At 44.4% G+C, this 20,298-nt stretch overlaps 1 protein-coding gene across 1 annotated transcript; it reads right to left on the bottom strand.

Annotated features, from left to right (window-relative positions):
• Window positions 1-4,485: 4,485 nt before the first annotated feature.
• On the bottom strand, window positions 4,486-18,923 carry LOC143483966 (uncharacterized). Its single transcript, XM_076982352.1, has 7 exons — window positions 18,807-18,923; window positions 17,198-17,226; window positions 17,050-17,071; window positions 16,891-16,921; window positions 6,688-6,733; window positions 4,963-5,106; window positions 4,486-4,876 (listed from the first exon to the last, which is right to left on the bottom strand). Exons 1-7 carry the CDS (start codon window positions 18,868-18,870, stop codon window positions 4,679-4,681), a joined length of 534 nt encoding a protein of 177 aa, XP_076838467.1. The 5' UTR covers window positions 18,871-18,923; the 3' UTR covers window positions 4,486-4,678.
• Between the last annotated feature and the right edge of the window lie 1,375 nt (window positions 18,924-20,298).

The following is a 20,298-nucleotide window of genomic DNA, read 5'->3' on the forward strand; positions in this document are numbered from 1 at the left end:
TCTTCCTATTGAGGACAGCTTTGACTTCCTGCGTTACCCATGGCTTATTGTTAGGGTAACATCATACAGTCTTCATGGGGGACACCACGTCTACAAAGAAGTTGAGATAATCCATCAGACAGTATGTCATCCCCTTTATGTCCTCACAGTGTGGGCTAAGCAGCACATCCCAGTCCGTGGTTTGGTGGAAAATCTAACATTTTCCTTTTTGTTATGCTTTATTTAGTATATGTTAATCACAATAGTCATATGATCAATGTATACGCTAGAGCAGGGGTGCCCACAGTTTTCAGCTTGCGAGCTACTTATAAGATGACCCAGTGAGAAAGATCTACCGGGGGTGGCGGCGAACGTAATTTGTTGACCGGGGGGGGGGGGGGGGGGGGGGGGGGGGGGGGGGGGCGAACGTAATATGTTGAGGGGGGGGGGGGTGGCGAACGTAATTTGTTGAGTGGATTGCAGATTGGCTACCGTGAATGTCAATCAAAATACAACCGTCAGTGCTGATGTGCGATTCATCTACTACTATTTTATGTGACGCGATCTACGCACATTCCTTCGCAATCGACCGACACTTCCTTCCTTCCTTCGACGTAATGAGCACCCCTGCGCTAGAGCTCTTTACCTATATATATATATATGTGTGTAACGCAGCACGCGCTGCAGAGCATTGTGACGGACACAAACGCTGTAATGAGCGAGATTAATTGTAGGGAACTCCAGAATCGAGGTCCTAGTCACAGGCAGGGGTCATAACAGGCGAGCCATCCAGATGAGACAGGTACAAGGGCATGGTAAAACAGACGACGATAAGGCAAAACAGGGAAACACAGTACAAAGCACAAACAACAGGACAACAATTTCCACTAGGCAGCAATGACAGAACATAGAATCACTGGAATAACAAAACACGAGAGAACAAATAACCGACAAGTGGCTAGGGAAACACAGGGGCTATAAATACATGGAACTAACAAGACACAGCTGATCACACTGACAACACAGGCGTGGCAGACAGACGGAAACCAGGGCAACAGAAAAGCAGGGCGGGGCTAACGGGCAAGGAACAACACAGGCACGAGCAGATACCTTGTGTGTATGTAACTGATTAATCCATACTTATATGGATTATAAAATAATAAATTCATTTTACTTTATTACCTTACCCAACTGCTTCTGACTTTTATTGTGCTCACCCTTTAATGTTTACAGAATTTTAAGCACAGTGGTGTCAAAGCAGTCTCTGAGGGCATCTTCCATTTCAGGGGACCACCTCCTGATGGTGTTGGTTGTTGCAGGCTGCCTTTGAACCAGGGGTGTGTACTCCGGCTGTAGGTAGACCAGGTTGTGGTCAGACTTGCCTAGTGGGGGGAGGGGAGTGGCTATGTATGCATTCCTGATAGTAACATACAGTAAATCAATGGTGCTGTTTTTCCTTGTTGGGTATCCACGGCCTGGTAGAAGGCAGCTAGGTTAGAGTCCAAAGTGGCATGGTAAAGTCTCCAGAGATGATCACAAAAGCCTCAGGATGCTGTGTCTGCAGCCTTGCTGTGACCGAATGGATCTTCTCACATGCCGTGACTACATCTATGTAAACGATCATGGAGATCACGTGACTGAACTCCCTCGGCAGGTAGTATGGCCGCATGCTAACTGCTAACAACTCCAAGTCCAAACAACAAAAGATCGTCTTTACAGAGATGTGTCCAGGGTTACACCAGCAGTTGTTGACATAAATGATGAGCCCCCCACCTTTGCTTTTTCCGCATGCTTTAGTGTCCCTGTCGGCTCTCACAGTAGTGAATCCCCACAGGTCCACATTAGCATCCGGTACGAGCTGGGATAGCCATGTCACCGTAATATAAACAAGATGCACGCACAGTAAATCCGCTGGTTGTTCAGTGCAGACAGCTCATCGATCTTGTTCAGTGAGTTCACGTTCCCCATGATGACAGATGGGATGGATGGTTTACAGCATCTCCGCTTGTCCGCATGCTCAGCCTCTAGCTTAGCCTTTAGCTTAGCCTTTAGCTTAGCCCTGGCTTTAGCTCCCCTTGATCTCCTCAGTTCCGCCGATATGGGGTGTTATATTCCGGCTCGTCCCATTGATCTCAGCAACAGAAGCACATGGTTGCGTCTTAAGGTTACAAATATATCCATGGGATATATTCATGAAACACACTATGTCTTCACAAGAACAACAAAAAGGTAGAAAAGTGCAAAAAATAACAAAAAAGAACGAGTTTGGCGGTTTTGACAGTTTCCAGGAGAACGGTACTTGTCTGACTGCATTGTGTAAAGTTTGGTGGAGGGGGCATTATGGTGTGGGATTGCTTTTCAGGTACTGGGCTTAGCCCCTTCGTTCCAGTGAAAGGAACTGTGAATGCTGACAAATGCTGAGGAGAGCGAGAGATATTAAAGGGAATTCGTGGTCAAAAGGGCAGGCAGGAGTCATAACAGGAGAACCATGCAGGTTATACAAATACATGGGCATGACGGACACAAAACGATAGCAAAACCAGGCAGGGTAACAAGAGCAGAGAGAGAACAATGGAGATAGTAAATACCAGGAGCAGCGATGACAAAACACAGATCCACAAAACAACCAACTAGAGAACTAGTAGAAACACAGGGATTATAAGTACACAGAACTAAACTAGACACAGGTGAAGACAATCTCTTGTGAAGTTAGAGTATTTATACTCCATTAGAAGTATTCATACACCGTTAAGAGTTTTTATACCACATTAAGTATATTAATACCCCGTTGAGTACAGTGATGCCGGTAACGCGTTACTTAGTAACGCGTTACTGTAGTCTGACTACTTTTTTCAGTAACGAGTAGTCTAACGCAACTACTATTTAAAAACTAGTAGTCAGATTAAAGTTACTTATCTAAAGCATCGTGCGTTACTATTTCTGCATTTCGGGGGAACGTAGGTTATATTTATTCATTCTTATTTTTTGGCTACACGTTTCTTACGCGGTTACGTCATCTCTGCTCTGCGGCGCCAAAGTCAGACGTAAGGAGAGGTTCGCCTTTAGCAGCTGGAAATACAGGCATTATTTTGATTTTATTTCGGCTAAGGAAGACAACATTAAGGTCCGTTGTACACTCTGTCCTGGCGACAGAGTGCTGTCTACTTTCAAAAACACAACGTCAAACCTGAAATAAAAAACCGGGGCTTGGCGGCGAACGTAAATTGTTACTGGGCGGGGTGTAAAATGGACTAAATTCAGTATTATATCGCGATCGATCGATCGCCGGTGGTTGGCGCCAGATCGAACTAGTAACTCATTGAATCATAGATGTGGATCAGAGTTAAATAAACTAGATTTTTTTTCGGCGTGAGATATCGGAAGTGTGGCGTGTAAGCGTGTGAAGACAGTCAAATGCGTGTGTCTCAATGCGTGAGAGTTGGCAACCCTGTAAGTGGGCGGAGTTGAACAGAGACTGTCTTATTTATTTATTTAAAAAACATGTAAGCCTATTTCAAGAAAAAGTTTACAAATGCCAGTGTCATTTTTGATGTTCCGGTTAAAATACATGTCAATAAAGTGAGTATTGGCAGAACTGGTAGTCATTTTCATGTTATAGGGGCGGGGGATCAGCCTCTGCTGAAAGTAACTAAAAGTAATCTAACTTAGTTACTTTTAAAAGCAAGTAGTCAGTAACTTAACTGAATTACTTTTTAAAGAAGTAGTCAGTAGTCAGTAGTCGGATTACTGTTTCAAAGTAACTATGGCAACACTGGTTGAGTATTTGTACCCTGTTAGAGTATTTATACCACACTAATTGAGTATTTAGGGCAGTTCGGATAATTGTGGTTAGGGTAGCGCAACAGGTGGGTGGCAGCATTTGGTTTTAAGGAGCATTTGTCAGGTCAAAGGTATGTCACATTTTTGGTTATGCACTGTTTTAGTCGTGATACTTTAAGTGGTCTTTTCAGCTTATATAGCGAGGGTTAGGGGTTAGGAGTTAGGGTTAGGTTAGGGTTAGGGTACGAATGACACACTCTGGGTGGAACAGCATGTCATGACAGCCATGTTTATGCTGGAAGCTATGTAGCCGGCTCTGTTTGACCACACAAGCAACACCCTAGCTTGCAACTGACATCGGTTGTGCTCCTAGAGCTCACAGCGGTCAACCTTTATCTTTGAGCCTAATCATTGAGTTACCCTCCTTCTCTCTGTAAAATTGGTATGTTCCTCTAATATGATAGATGATAGAAATGATAGATTCATATCATATATAGATTGACTTGGTTTACAGCCGATGTTCTATGTTTTATATATTCTATATGTTTTATGTTCAATATATTCTATATGTACTATATGTTCTATGTTTTGACATGTTCCAATATGTTTCTATATGGTTCTATATATTCTATATGTTTCCATGTGGTTCCATATGTTCTATATATTCTACGTTTTATACGTTTTTTTCCTATATGAGACTGTCCTCCTGTGTCCTGTACTCTAATGATGTTTACTCTCACACTGATGTATAAATGAGATGCCCTAACAAATTCAAAAACTGCACCTGAGTACTGTTTTCTAATCCATGTTACATGGGTGTGCAGAATGACTCAAATTCACTTCTGTGGACATACTGTACACAAAGAAACTGCAAATTGACAAATATAAAATTAGAAAATGTTATATAGATTAAATGACTTTACATGATTTGGTAGGCATCACAGGAGAAATCGATCTGGCTCAGTCTGGTCAGAAAGTCCTCAGTTAAGTATGGCAGTACAGGCAGGAGCTTCACATACACCCACGACTCAACAAACTTCAGATTATCTAAGTTGCCTTCATTAAGATCCTTCAGAGCATCAGATATCACTGCGATGTCAGCACCTGCCTCTGTGTCCTGAAGAAACAGCAATGGAGGGAAGTCAGTCACCTCTCCAGGTAAATACGATGTTGCATACCTGTATTTTTTAAAAGGCTACCAACCAGTTCAGCCAGAAGACTGAGTGTTGACTGGAGGATCTGTCCAAGCTGGTTTTGAAGACGCTGTAGTTTTTTAGTCAGGAAGGTGTCATTGCTCCGCACACCACACAAAATATGGCTGCTCACATTCTCCACTGCATCCAACACCTATAATAACACAATGACCTGCCAATGACCTCCAGACTCTAGACACAGTCCCTCTCCTGATATTACTCTAGACACAGTGCCTCCCCTGACATTACTCTAGACACAGTCCCTCCCTTGATATTACTCTAGACACAGTCCCTCTCCTGATATTACTCTAGACACAGTCCCTCTCCTGACATTACTCTAGACCAGGGGTGGCCAACCCATCAGAGACCAAGAGCCACTTTTTTACTGTTACTGCAAAGAGCCACATCATACATTGGCATGTAAATTGTTGACATGAAATTGTTTTATTACATCAAAACACTGTTTTCATACAAAATATGAGTTTTCATATTTCATATCGATTGATCGCGATATAATAATAAGTATTATATCGCGATCAATCGATCGCCAGTAGTTGGCGAATTAGTAACTCGTGTGAACGTGTGAAGACAGTCAAATGCGTGTTTTCCACTATGCCGGTTTTAAAAGTATTAAGCCTGGTTTAAGCCTGGTTTATACTTGACGCATGGCGTGCGGCGCGAGGGTCTGTGCGGCGAAAATGACGTAATCGCTGTGGCTCCGCCTGTGCGCAAGTGCCTCGCGCGCTGTCAATTCGCGAGGTCGTGCACCTCTCGAATTTTGTAACTTCGCGCACGCCGCACCTCAGAGCAATGAACAAAGTCATGTTTGAAGGGTTCATACACCTTTACAAGGAGGAATTAAAGCATGTGTACGTCACTTTCAAGGTCCATTTCAATATTTCCCAGCACGATAAACTTAAATAAGTTAAAAATGTATACATATACTCGAAATAATTTGCTTTTAATCACATTATTTAATGGTTGTTTATTTTCAAAACGCCCAATCTTAACGTCTTCATGTTCTCTCATGTTTTGTCCTGGAATTACAAGAGGCTCGTATTTGTTAACGTAATACAAGAGAAATGTTCAGTCAGACAGATATTTGTTGTGAAACGAAGTAGTTACAATTTCGAGCATTTTCAAGTACTTTAGCCTAAATTTCAGCACTTTTCAAACCTGAAACACAAAGCAACATTAAAATTGGTCAGGTAAATGTTCTTTCCCCTGTTTTTGAGGGGTGTTTCTTTATACTACCACATATCGTTTCGGAGAACACTGCACGCAGAAAGTATAAACGCTTCCACCGTTCGCGCAGGGTCGTGCGAGGTGGGCGGAGTCACGCGCTACGGTCACTCGCGAAAGTATAAACCAGGCTTTAGCGGCTCGCTAGGCTTGTAAACAAACCACACAGCACGTAGATGTAGCAGTGTGTCACCCTCAGAGCTGATCAGGTAACCGGGCCACAGCACAGACCGTTAGTGCAGGTGAGAGCAGACCGGCTGGGGAGCCGCATGAAACCAGGCAAAGAGCCGCAGGTTGGCCACTCCTGCTCTAGACACAGTCCCTCCCCTGACATTACTCTAGACAATCCCTTTCCTGACATTACTCTAGACACAGTCCCTCTCCTGATATTACTCTAGACACAGTCCCTCCCCTGACTTTACTCTAGACACAGTCCCTCTCCTGACATTACTCTAGACAGTCATTGGACTGACAATCAGACTTTGGTTCTTACCATGAAGGATGCATCCGTTAATTCGGCCAAGTTGCATGTGTCTGTTCTATTCACAAGGAAAGGGAAAAAACACAACATGTTATAATGTTTAGCACAGGCAGGCGTGACGCAATCACAGGTTTTCAAGTATTTTAATAAAGGGGTCAGACAGAACACTAAACAGTACAAAACAAGGCAAGGAAAACCACAGACAGCTGAGAAACTAACGAATGTAAACGAAGCAAGCAGGCAAATACTTAACGGTAACAGAAACACTAATGTACTATGAAACACACACATAACCAGAAGAAAAAGCAAATCAAAACAAACACAAAACAGCAGAACTACTAGGGAGAAGGGAAACTAAGAACCAACAGAAAGAAATACACTAGAGCTGGGACGAACTGAACTATAACGCCGGGAAATTAACCAGAAACAGCAATGAAACAAAACAAACCGGGACATGGGAATCGTGGCAGGAAACAGAAGCGATGAAAAAAACACAACACGAGCCAGAAACAGGGAGAGCAAGGCAGACAGGAGTAGAGCGAGAAACCGAGGGAGACAAACAAACAAAAAGATCGACTTACAGACAATGACCGACAAGAGGACTGTGGAAACGCGGGGAATTTAAACACAGACACAAAAGGAATTAAACAAGACACAGTTGGGAATGATAATGACAGGGAGTGAGTGACAGAGGGGAAACCAAGGAGACGAAGAAATAAACAGGACTAGAGCAAACAATACAAGACAGGGGCGGAGGCAGGAGCCATATGTGACACATGTAATACTGTATTTTTTAGAACAGATTTGCAAAAATTGCACCCAATGCTATTACTGGGTGTTTGTCTAAAATGTCTTACAGTTTTACAAATATGTATATTTGCTAGCTTGTTTACTAGCTGTTACTTATGATTATTGATTTATAGTATCATAACTATAACTATATAACTATTACTATATAACTAGTACCTTGGGCTGTTAATGTCATTTTGGGTTTCATAAGAAAAATGCACTCAAAATAAATGCATTTTTGGCTTATGAAAGTATAGGAGTATGAAAGTGTCATATTTGGCAAATGTTATCCTCCTATACATGGATAGTATATATTTTATAGTCATCATAGAAGTAGGTAAATAAACTCCATGCTGTGCATTACAGATCTTTACAACCTGAAAGACATGCCAACCGTTCTGAAAGATTTTGACAATACCACCAACACACACACACACACACACACACACACACACACACACACACACACACACACACACACACACTCTGCTCCTCTCTCGCTCTCAGTCATCCAGCTACTGATGCTCCCCTCATCACCTGCACCTGTTGGTTCTTCTTTCTACCTGTGCTGCACACTGTTCGGAGCCCACATGTTGAAAGCACTGCTGGATGTTGCTCTCCTGGCGTTCTGAGACTGTGATATTTTAATGCCATCTGTGCTTGCTGAGTTGATACAAGGCATATGTTGAACTCTGCCTTTGTTTGTTTTGGATATTAACAATGTGCCGCTGCCACTCGCCTCCTGCACCACCTTCCTGCCCCCTCGCCTCCTGCACCGCTTTCCTGCCCCCTCGCCTCCTACACCATCTTCCTGCCCCCTCGCCTTCTGCACCGCCTTCCTGCCCACTCGCCTCCTGCACCGTCTTCCTGCCCCCTCGCCTCCTACACCATCTTCCTGCCCCCTCGCCTTCTGCACCACCTTCCTGCCCACTCGCCTCCTACACCGTCTTCCTGCCCCCTCGCCTCCTACACCATCTTCCTGCCCCCTCGCCTTCTGCACCACCTTCCTGCCCACTCGCCTCCTGCACCGTCTTCCTGCCCCCTCGCCTCCTGCACCGTCTTCCTGCCCCCTCGCCTCCTGCACCGCCTTCCTGCCCCCTCGCCTTCTGCACCACCTTCCTGCCGTTACAGGATGTGCAACCTGAAGGGAGCAGTGTGAGCGGGAAAGGAAATCAGCTCCGCTCCCTCGTTGAGAATATCGCCAGCTGCGTGCAGGGTCTCTCCTTGTGGGCTGGTTGGGGCGAGACCACAGCCCCTGCAGGTGCCAAGGCAGTACATTGCCATATTGCTTCTCCAGTGATCTATGGGAGAGACCAAGAGCTCTGCGAAGGGTTTGTGGCACAGTGTGAGCTGGACTTCACATACCAGAACATACCAGAGTTCTCACATTCCCAGAACTCATGCATGGTGACTGAGTATATGGTGGAGTTCCAGACACTGGCGGCTGGGACCAGTTAGAATGATCCAGCTCTTGTGGAAATGGTCTGGCTTGCCGGTGGATGTACTGATGCCGGGGTTAGATGTGCCATTTCCGCTAGAGTGGTGATGCTAGCTCCTACCTGGGGCTCACCATCTACACCGAAGGCACTGTGACTACTTGGCCAGGAAACAAGTACCTAACTTTATCTGTAGAACCATCCTGGCACTACGGACTTGTGCTAATGGGCCGCCCAACGGAGGATGGGTTCCCTTTTGAGTCTTGGTCCTCCCGAGGTTTCTTCCTAATCCCCACCCTATAGGGAGTTTTTCCTTGCCACTGTCGCCTTTGGCTTGCTCATTAGGGATCTGGACCCATACAATTGTAAAGCTGCTTTGTGACAACATGTGTTGTGAAAAGTGCTATATAAATAAAGTAGGGGTGGGACGCGATCAAAAAAATTAATCAAATTAATCAGAAGCTTTGTAATTAATTAATCGAAATTAATCGCATTTCAGTATTTAACATGATAAATATTCATTTAAGTTTGAATGATGAATGAATCAATGAACATAAGCATAAACTTCAACATCTTGTTCATTTTTCCACCAGTCTACTACACAGACCAATAGATGAGTGCAGAAAACAACACGGTGGCTTGGTGGTTAGCACGTTTGCCTCTCAGCACTGGGGTCTTGGGTTCAAGTCCCTATCTGAGTGGAGTTTCCATGTTCTCCCCGTGTCTGCGTGGGTTTCCTCCAGGATCTCCGGTTTCCTCCCACAGTCCAAAAACATGAAGGTTAGGTAAATTGGCAGTCCCTGACAAATTCTCCCTGAGTGTGTGTCTGTGTCTCTATGGTCAATAAAAAGTAGTGTGTGTGTGTTTGCTTATATGCCCAGTGGTGGATGGTGCTCTGTCACTAGGGTCTGTCCTCTCTCCCCTTCATGCACCCCATTCAGTCCCCCAGGGGGCTGTGGCGTCCCCCAGAATGTGTTGCGCCTGTGCAGAGAGATTGAGAGAGAGAGAGAAAGAGAGCCTGTGCGCTAGTCTATGCTGTCCGGTAGACAAAGTAAAGGAACGTGGTGGTAAAAACACATTAAACCACTTTTGTTACCTCGCATGAACTTTGTGTTTTTGGCCGGTGTCACATTTCTCTCTATATATGTCTGTATATACAGTACAGGCCAAAAGTTTGGACACACCTTCTCATTCAATGTGTTCTTTATCTCCATGACTATTTACATTGTGGATTCTCACTGGAGGCATCAACTATGAGTGAATTATGGAATTATGTACTTAACGAAAAAATGTTTTATATTCTAGTTTCTTCAAAATAGCCACACTTTGCTATAATTACTGCTTTGCACACTCTTTCCATTCTCTCAGTGAGCTTCAAGAGGTAGTCATCTGAAATGGTTTTCAGGTGTGTCTTATGAGGGTTAATTAGTGGAATTTCTTGCTTTATCAATGGTGTTGGGACCATCAGTTGTACTACACAGCCGACAGCCCTATTGAACAACTGTTAAAATTCATATTATTGCAAGAACCAATCAGCTAACTAAAGAAAAACGAGTGGCCATCATTGCTTTATGAAATGAAGGTCAGTCGGTCCAGAAAAAAGCATCAAGCGCTACAACGAAACTGGCACACATGAAGACCGACCCAGGAAAGGAAGACCAAGACACCTCTGCTTCTCAGCACAAGTTCATCCGAGTCACTAGCCACAGAAATCGCAAGTTAACAGCAGCTCAGATCAGAGACCAGTTGAATGCCACACAGAGTTCTAGCAGCACACCCATCTCTAGAACAACTGTTAAGAGGAGACTATGCAAATCAGGCCTTCATAGTCAAATAGTTGCTAGGAAACCACTGATAAAGAGAGGCAAACAGAAGAGATTTGTTTGGGCCAAGAAACACAAGGAGTGGACATTAGACCAGTGGAAATCTGTGCTTTGGTCTGATGAGTCCAAATTTGAGATCCTTGGTTCCAACCGCTGTGCCTTTGTGAGACGTGAACGGAAAAGGTGAATGGATGGATTCCGCATGCCTGATTCCTACTGTGAAGCTTGGAGGAGGAGGTGTGATGGTGTGGAGTACATGGAGGAGGAGGTGTGATGGTGTGGGGTACATGGAGGAGGAGGTGTGATGGTGTGGGGTACATGGAGGAGGTGTGATGGTGTGGGGTACATGGAGGAGGTGTGATGGTGTGGGGTACATGGAGGAGGTGTGATGGTGTGGGGTACATGGAGGAGGAGGTGTGATGGTGTGGGGTACATGGAGGAGGTGTGATGGTGTGGGGTACATGGAGGAGGTGTGATGGTGTGGGGGTACGTGGAGGAGGAGGTGTGATGGTGTGGGGGTACGTGGTGGAGGAGGTGTGATGGTGTGGGGTACGTGGTGGAGGAGGTGTGATGGTGTGGGGTACATGGAGGAGGTGTGATGGTGTGGGGTACGTGGTGGAGGAGGTGTGATGGTGTGGGGTACGTGGTGGAGGAGGTGTGATGGTGTGGGGGTACGTGGTGGAGGAGGTGTGATGGTGTGGGGTACATGGAGGAGGTGGTGTGATGGTGTGGGGGTACGTGGTGGAGGAGGTGTGATGGTGTGGGGGTACGTGGTGGAGGAGGTGTGATGGTGTGGGGGTACGTGGTGGAGGAGGTGTGATGGTGTGGGGGTACGTGGTGGAGGAGGTGTGATGGTGTGGGGTACGTGGTGGAGGAGGTGTGATGGTGTGGGGTACATGGAGGAGGTGGTGTGATGGTGTGGGGGTACGTGGTGGAGGAGGTGTGATGTGTGGGGGTACGTGGTGGAGGAGGTGTGATGGTGTGGGGGTACGTGGTGGAGGAGGTGTGATGGTGTGGAGTACGTGGTGGAGGAGGTGTGATGGTGTGGAGTACGTGGTGGAGGAGGTGTGATGGTGTGGGGGTACGTGGAGGAGGAGGTGTGATGGTGTGGGGGTACATGGAGGAGGAGGTGTGATGGTGTGGGGGTATGTGGAGGAGGAGGTGTGATGGTGTGGGGGTACATGGATGAGGAGGTGTAATGGTGTGGGGGAGCTTTTCTGGTGATAGTTTTGGGGATTTATTCAAAATTGAAGGCACACTAGACCAGCATGGCTACCACAGCACACCACAGCTGATCTCCATGCCGTGTTCGGAGCTTGCAATGTTAATTTTGTCAATAAGTTCTTGAATTCACTTTAGCGATGTGGCCAGGAGCGCAAAATCGTCTGCAAACCTTAGGTTATTAATTGGTCTGCCGCTGACAGTTGCTTCATCTTGGTGTTCTTAGTGAGGCTCTCCGTGCCTCAAGTATGTCTCGTCTTGACCCTCCATCATCCAGGACACATGGAAGACAAGCATCCAGACTTTTCTCTGTCCTGGCTCTAAGGTGGTGGAATGAACTTCCCTTGTGTGTCCGAACATCAGTCACTTGCTGTCTTCAGACGCCGACTGAAGACCCACCTCTTTCAAGTGCACTTTGCATAATTATGCTTCGTCTATTGTGCTTTTTCGTCTCTTTCCTCAGGTGTTAGTTACAGGTATTGCTTACTGTCTTTTTCTCAGGTATTGTGCATAATTGGGTTATAGGAATTGTTTACTGTCTTTTTCCTCAGGGGATGTGTATATTCAGGTATAATTGTTAGGTATCATTTGACTTTCGTCTAGTGGTTTTTCCAGCTTAGAGTACCTTGTGTTCAGAACTATCTATTCTACCTTGGAGATTCCAAGCAACTACATAGCACTTTTGTAAGTCGCTCTGGATAAGAGCGTCTGCTAAATGCCATAAATGTAACTGTTCTTCCTCATCCAGTGCGAGTCTCATTATGTGTTCTAAAAAATATTGAAGAGGTCTGGAGACAGAATACATCCATGGCTGACACCCACATTTTGTCTGAACTTGTCAGGGTTAGACCCAGGCATGTGCCTCCGGCCGCCACAAGGAGGAGCCCGCGAGCTAGACCTGGGGTCAATCGGACGCAATAGGCATCAGGTGTTTGTTGCCTATTTAAAGCGAGCAACTTCAGCAGCTCATTGCTGAAGTTGTTAGTAGTTGTTACACTCACAGCCCAAGCCGTTTATTCCTCTCTGCGTCTCATTCGCATACTCTCTGGTTCTTTCTCCCTGAGTGTTCTCAGTCTCTCTCTCTCTTTGTCTGTCTCTTTCTCTGCTGTTTCAATTTTCTTTTATTTTCTAAGTTGGTTTGTCTGCCAGTGTTCTGGTTGACAGACCGACAGGTATTCTAAGGTAGAAGCTCTAGGTCTTGCATCTGAGCTTCTCTTCCCCTCCCTTGCCTCTTATTTTTCTCCTGGACACGTTGAGCTGTTCTCCGTGTATTTTTGTTTTCCCCGTCTTTCACTGCAGCGACGCAGTTGACTTTTGTTCCGCATGTTTTTTGTTTATTTACTTACCTGGTGTTTTCGCACGTCGAGATTCCTCCGTGTTCTGCTGTTATCCCTTCGGGGTTTTTTTTGTTTTCGTTTTCCCGCTATCGCGGAGGTTTCTGTTTGCCGTTTTTGGCATTTATTTATTTATGGGTTTGCCCTTGAGTCCTACACACTGCAAAACCAGCGTGACCCCGCCGTGTTCGGGGGTGCCGCATTACAGAACTAGGTTGGATTTGTCGAGTTCGTTCTTACAGTACTGGTTGTCTGCGTATAGAGGTTCTTGATTAACTCGACGATTTTTGGGTGTACGCCGTAATGATTTAGAATTCGCCTTAAGCCTTCGTGCCATACTCAAATGCCTTCTTGAAATCGATAAACACCATGTAGAGGTCTTTGTCTTGCAGCGCTAGATGTTTTTCTGCAAGGAGTCGTAAAGCAAACATCTGCTCAATTGTTCCTCGTCTGGCTCAGAAGCTGGCCTGCTCTTCGGCCATTTGTGTTTCGATCACGCTCTTCATTCGGCTGCGTATGATCGCGAGTATGATCTTGCTCGCGTGACATATCAGGCTTATAGTTCAATAGTTCTCGCATTTGGTGGAGTCTCCGTTCTTTGGCAAGGTTACTATAAAGGCTAAAACATACTTGCTGTTAACTACGCGTACGCGTACGCATCATGGCTGCTTCGCGTATCCTGCGTCGGTTTGGCGCGTAGGTCTTGCACGTCCTCCAAAAGTTAACGCGACGCGTACGCGAGGTGCAATACAGACAAAACCGCTAGGGGCAGTGTAGCCGCTAACCAGCATTAAAATGGACACAACGATATCCAACGACACAAATTCGCCATTCTCACCACGTCTTTGATTTAACGGCCTTACATACCACCTACGAAGGGATCGCTGTCGTCGTTTTTTCTGCCGTGACCGTAAAATTACCCAAAGGCTAATCTCCTCGAGTGTTGCCATGTTTGCATCGTTAAAATACCGAAGCCCTTTCTACGTTCTGCCCTCTAGTGGACGCCTCCAGTTTCACGCGTTGCACATAGGCTAGTATGTTCTCAGTAATGTTCCCAACGCAGCCGGTTGTGTACGCGAACGCATGGGCAAACAGCAAGTATGTTCCAGCCTTAAGTGATTCAGTCCACAGTGTTGGAAACCATCCGGTTGCCCATATTCAGTTGCAGATCTTGTGCATAACCTTTACTGACGCTTGGCCACCCAGCCGTATAAGGTCACCCTCTAGCTCGTCAATGCCAGGTGCTTTTCTGCTTTAGTTTAGCAATTGCAGCTTGGACTTCACTTTCCAAGATGCAAAGCAGTTTGTCGTGCTGCATGTTGGGTCAGAGTTCATCTAGCATGCTCGTTTCGACTTTGATCTTAAAGTTGTAGAGCTCGCTGCAGCACTCGGTCCATCATGCTTCAACTTCTTTTTCAGTTGTCCAATATAAAACATGTTTTCAGTTATTTCACCTTTTTTTGTTAAATACATAACTCCACATGTGTTCATTCATAGTTTAGATGCCTTCAGTGAGAATCTACTGAAGTATGTGTATGTATGTAAATATCACCTATACATAACTTATACAAACTACGCACTCTGTTGCCTGTGTAGATGTTTGTACGGGTTAGCCGTTAGTAGGAATCACACTATTCATAGGCATAGCTGGTTCACCACCGTTCATCAAATTTGTTATGGGCCCAACCTAGACTGGGACGTGACAAGTAAGGGACAGTGAATGTACAAACAAAGACAGACTTTGTGGTAGAAAAGCTGCAGACCCTGGAGTTGTTCCGTGGTTAGCAGCATCAGAGCATGGACGTCTCCGTTTCCTGGTCAGGAACTCGTGGAAGAGCTACCTGGACTGAACAAGTGGGCTAGGGTAAGTCTGAAGAGGTTGGCCTGTGATTGAGGGTTCTGCTCTTCTGGATGTTTCTATGTATACATTTGCATAGGTTGTTAAAAAAAATTGTGTTTTATGTAACAAAGGAAAGCTATCTGCTGGTGCTGTGCCAATATCATTGTTTCTACAGTACTGTTTATGGGTTGGGGTGTCTGTTGTGTAACGACATTATGGGACACAGTGAGGATCATAGGTATGACAGCGACAAGGACTGCGAGCCACGCGACAACGGGCCTATATCCTAATGGATTAGAAGAGCAGGTGTATCAGCTGAAGCACAAAATGGAGGTACTGACAGACTGGCTGAGTAGCTCCTTACACATGCAGACTGAGATCCTTAAACAGTGGAGACAGAAGGATAAATCCAGTCCCCGTCTTCATTCAGTTGTCTGGTCTTCTCCGTTAACCACATCCACACCACATATGACAAACCATGCCAATTTGCCTCAACCTAGCAACAGGGAGCCGCACCAACCTGGATCACCTGGTAAGCAGTTTTGGACAGACCCCTCCAACAAACTTACGCATCTAGCTTTTGCAGAGAAACTACAGTGCTTACATCACTTCCTGTGTGCTCAACTGGATCAATTGTTATCATCAATCCCTCCTCTTGTCCAAAGAAGTTAGGAAAATTAAAGAAAAAACTTATCTAAACTCATAACTTTAAATTCATGTGGAATGGTTTAGTATATATTACACATATAGACATAAATACATAGAAAGGAATGTTGTAGTGCATATTATACACAGAAATAAATATATACAGTGGGGGGGGGGGAGTAATTTATCTGTCACCAATTGTGCAAGTTAAAAATATTAGAGAGGCCTATAATTGACATCATAGGTAGATCTCAATAAAAAAAAATTTGAAAAGCACATTGTCTGATTTTTTAAAATTTATTTATTTGCAAATTATGATGGAAAATAAGTATTTGGTCAGTAACAAAAGTTCATCTCAATGACCGAGATGACAGAGGTCAACGTTTTCTGCAAGTCTTCACAAGGTTGGCACACACCATTGCTGGTATGTTGTGCCATATTTTTGTCAATTGTGATTTTTACACCACAATCGAAATTTGTCCTCCGCTTTTAACCCATCTGTGCAGTTAGAACACACACACACCAGTGATTACTAGGGGGCTGTGGATCACACGTGCCCAGAGTGGTGGGCAGCCCTAGCCCGGCTCCCGGGGAGCAGTTGGGGTTAGGTGCCTTGCTCAAGGGCACCTCAGTCATGGCCTCAGGTCTGGGAATTGAACCCACGACGCTCCGGTCACAAGACCAGTTCCCTACCACCAGGCCATGACTGCCCCTATGTTTGAATGTGTGACTGTTAGAGGTTGTGGGCAAGTGTCTTTTATACTGATAAGTTCAAACAGGTGCCATAAATACAGGTAATGAGTGGAGGACAGAGGAGCCTCTTAAATAAGAAGTTACAGGTCTGTGACAGCCAGAAATCTTGCTTGTTTGTAGGTGACCAAATACTTATTTTCCGTCATAATTTGCAAATAAATTCTTTAAAAATCAGATAAGGTGATAAAAAAAAAAATTCATAGATGAGGTCTACCTATGATATCAGTTACAGGCCTCTCTCTTCGTTTTAAATGGGAAAACTAGCACAATTGGTGACTGACTAAATACTTTTTTACCCCACACTGTAGGATGGAATGTTATAGTACAGTATAAATATAGAAAGAGAATTAAACATATTTGTTGAATTTGCTGACCTGTTTCCTGTGAGACAATTTTTTGAGCCTTCTAAGGAAACAAAAATGTTATAGCATTAAATAAGAACTTGTAAAATATATATAGCGAATTAAATTAAAATTAAAAATTGTTTTATTTTTTTTAACACTGTCAAGATATTTCTTAGAATTACAACTTACCATAAGTATTGCTAGTCTGACACTGAAATGAAATGAACAGTCAGACATAAGTAGTACACATCAAAGTACAGTAATTAAGAAAAGCGTGTGTGTGTGTGTGTGTGTGTGTGTGTGTGTGTGTGTGTGTGTGTGTGTGTGTAAACTGTACCTGTGCATGAAGCAGTACAATTAAAGTTCCTGAGGGAAGATAGAAACACATTAAACAAAACAGAAAAAGAAAATCTTTCATCAATCAAATGAGACTGTGGACGACAGTGAGCTTGTGGACGACAGTGAGCTTGTGGACGACAGTGCGAGTGTGGACGACAGTGCGAGGGTGGACGACAGTGCGAGGGTGGACGACAGTGAGAGGGTGGACTACAGTGAGAGTGTGGACTAGACTGCACCAACATGTAAACATTTTCCCCCACATATCTGGGTCACAGGGGCAGCAGCCTAAGTAAAGAGTTTTAAACTTTTTAAAAAGGCAGTTTAGGCACAGCTTGGTTTTAAAGCACACCTGTGGTCCAGGTGTAAACAGTGAAGAAAAACACAGTAAATGATTTTTGGCAAACGGGAGCATGTACACAGCTGAAGCCCATATGCAGGTATTTAAGCTATTCATCAGAATGTCGTGTGGTAACTTTTGGTGGTTTTGATTCCAGTCGGAACCTTTTATGTTCTGGAACCTGTTTATTTAGGTGGAAATGTGCCAAATGAATTCTTCCTTCAAGGAAAAGGGCTTTATCTGTGTGTGTTAGAAAGGGAGGAAGAGATGAGACTGTAAAGGTGTGCGTGTGCGTATATATATTTATACAAGACTGAAAACTTATTTTATTTAGTCCTTTTATTATTTCAGAATTCCTCCAGTACATTCTACTCAAGCAACTAAATGCAACTGAGCAGAATTTATCAAAGCTGTAACCACCGTTTTTAATGGGCTGGGCTGGACTGATCAGAGCTGTAACCACCATTTTAATGGGCTGGGCTGGACTGATCAGAGGTGGAACCCCTGTTTTTAATGGGCTGGGCTGGACTGATCAGAGGTGGAACCCCTGTTTTTAATGGGCTGGGCTGGACTGATCAGAGGTGGAACCCCTGTTTTTAATGGGCTGGGTTTTTAATGGGCTGGGCTGGACTGATCAGAGGTGGAACCCCTGTTTTTAATGGGCTGGGCTGGACTGATCAGAGGTGGAACCCCTGTTTTTAATGGGCTGGTCTGTTTAGAAGGTAATTGCTTAGTTTTCAACTTTATGACCTAAAGTCATTAAATCAACTATCAGAAGGTCGAATCTACCAAAGGGAAGGAATGAGAGGGTGGAGTTGGCAGGAGTGGTGTTGACCTTTGACCTAATGAGAGAAGAGGTGAGATGGGGAGGGAGGGTTATCAATCAATTTTTGAGAGAAGGTGAACACCCATCTCTCTCTGATGATGCCTCTTCTTTTACCCCTAGAGCAGGGGTCACCAACCTTTTTGAAGTTGGGAGCTCGCGGGCGACATGGTCACGTTGGTGACCCCTGCCCTAGAGAGAATCTAATATAGTAATGCTGCTTTTACTGTGACTGGGTACTGACAAGCCAAGTGTGTGTGTGCATGTATGTGAGCATCAACTGTGTGATCATATCATGTCAGTATGGACCAGACTCTCTGGGGAATGTTTCCAGTATCTTTTTGAATCTCTGCCATGAAGGATTAAGACTGAAAGTAAAAGGGAATCTAACTCGGTACTAGCAAGGTGTACATAATAAAGTGGCCGGTGTGTGTGTGTGTGTCTCACCTATCCAGAGAGCACCTAAGACTCTTCCTCTGGTGTTTTTCATAGTGGTGCTCTGTACAATCATCACCTCATCGTCACGATCTGCACAAGAACAATACAAACGTAATTATATCGAGGAAGCTACTCTAGAAAAAAAATCTAGTTTATTTACCTCCGATCCATATCTATGGCTGGCGATTGATCACGATATCCAAACCCCTACCCCGCTCAACAACTCACGTTTGCCCCCCCCCCCCCCCCCCCCCCCCCGCTCAACAATTAACGTTCGCCACCCCCCATCAACAACTCTCACACTCTGACATGAATCCAAAACTTGAGAGCCCTGAATTCACCTTCGAACTTGAAGAGACACATCAATGTAAGTTATAAATATAACGCACAGAAGACACACCAGCTTGAGCTGTCAGTAACGCTAGTTAGGTTAGATATCTTGGCTAACTAACCTAATTATGTTCATGGCGTGCTGCAGTATTCACTTAAAATTAGCTGGCAATCATAAAGGTGATGTCACGCTGAGTTGTGTTTTTTAGCAACAGTAAGCCGTGTCTCTTTTCATGCTGACTAATCATGTGCCCATTTTTATTATAGTGTAGTGTTTTTATAGGGTAAGGGCATTTATTGAGGGTAAACGCAGGGCAGTAGGCTCACCCTTAGAATCCGACGGACGGATTTTACGTCCAAATTACACCTCGTTTTCTCAGCTAAATTAAGGCGAACTTGTACTTCTGCGTCAAACCTACAACTCTGTTTTTTGTGTACGAAGTGTTAAGCCCAGTTTTTTAAGTTGCTACTTGTTTGTATATACAGAACACTTGTATTTGTGGTCTTTGACATCTTTGATTTGTAAGTGATATATAAAAACAATTGATAATCAAACTTTGACGGCTTTCTTTAAGGAATTCAAAACAATACTTGTATTTTTACTTTCAGTACTTGAGTAATAAATTTTAGAATAAACTACTTGCAGTACAAAAAATGCTGAATACTTCTGTACTTTTACTTAAGTAAAGTTTTTAAAGAACACTTCAACTTCTACTCAAGTCAATTTTTTGATAGAGTACTTGTACTTTTACTCAAGTATGGGTCTCTAATACTTTATACAACACTGCCAACAGGTCCATAACTTTCACCCAGCCACACTAAAGGCCCCATCACTAAGAGTGCATATAACTTTGATCCAGCCACACTAAAGACCAACAGTGCACAACTTGCAACTAGGAACTTTGCTGCTAGGGAGCCAGTGAAGACGTTCCAGAATAGGCGTAATATGCTCCCAGGATCTGGTATGAGTCAAAACCCTCGCAGCTGAGTTTTGCACATACTGAAGCCTGTTCAACAGCCGAGCCGGGTATCCATGCAATACAGCATTGCAGTAGTCAAACCTAGATGTCACAAATGCATGAACAACAGCCTCAGCAGCAGTAAGGGAAAGAAATGGTTGGATCTTAGCAATGTTCCTTGAATGAAAAAAGGCTGTCTTACAGATGTTCTT

Source organism: Brachyhypopomus gauderio, chromosome 20, assembly GCF_052324685.1.
Source record: "Brachyhypopomus gauderio isolate BG-103 chromosome 20, BGAUD_0.2, whole genome shotgun sequence".
NCBI classification, from domain to species: Eukaryota; Metazoa; Chordata; class Actinopteri; order Gymnotiformes; family Hypopomidae; genus Brachyhypopomus; species Brachyhypopomus gauderio.

Bases quoted from the DNA above. Each gene is read 5' to 3' on its own strand.
- LOC143483966 (XM_076982352.1), bottom strand. From the start codon at position 18,870: ATGATTGTACAGAGCACCACTATGAAAAACACCAGAGGAAGAGTCTTA. The intron at 17,227-18,806 runs GTGAGACACACA...ATCTTCCCTCAG, and splicing joins CTTAGGTGCTCTCTGGATAG to GAACTTTAATTGTACTGCTT. The intron at 17,072-17,197 runs GTACAGTTTACA...ATTTCATTTCAG, and splicing joins TTGTACTGCTTCATGCACAG to TGTCAGACTAGCAATACTTA.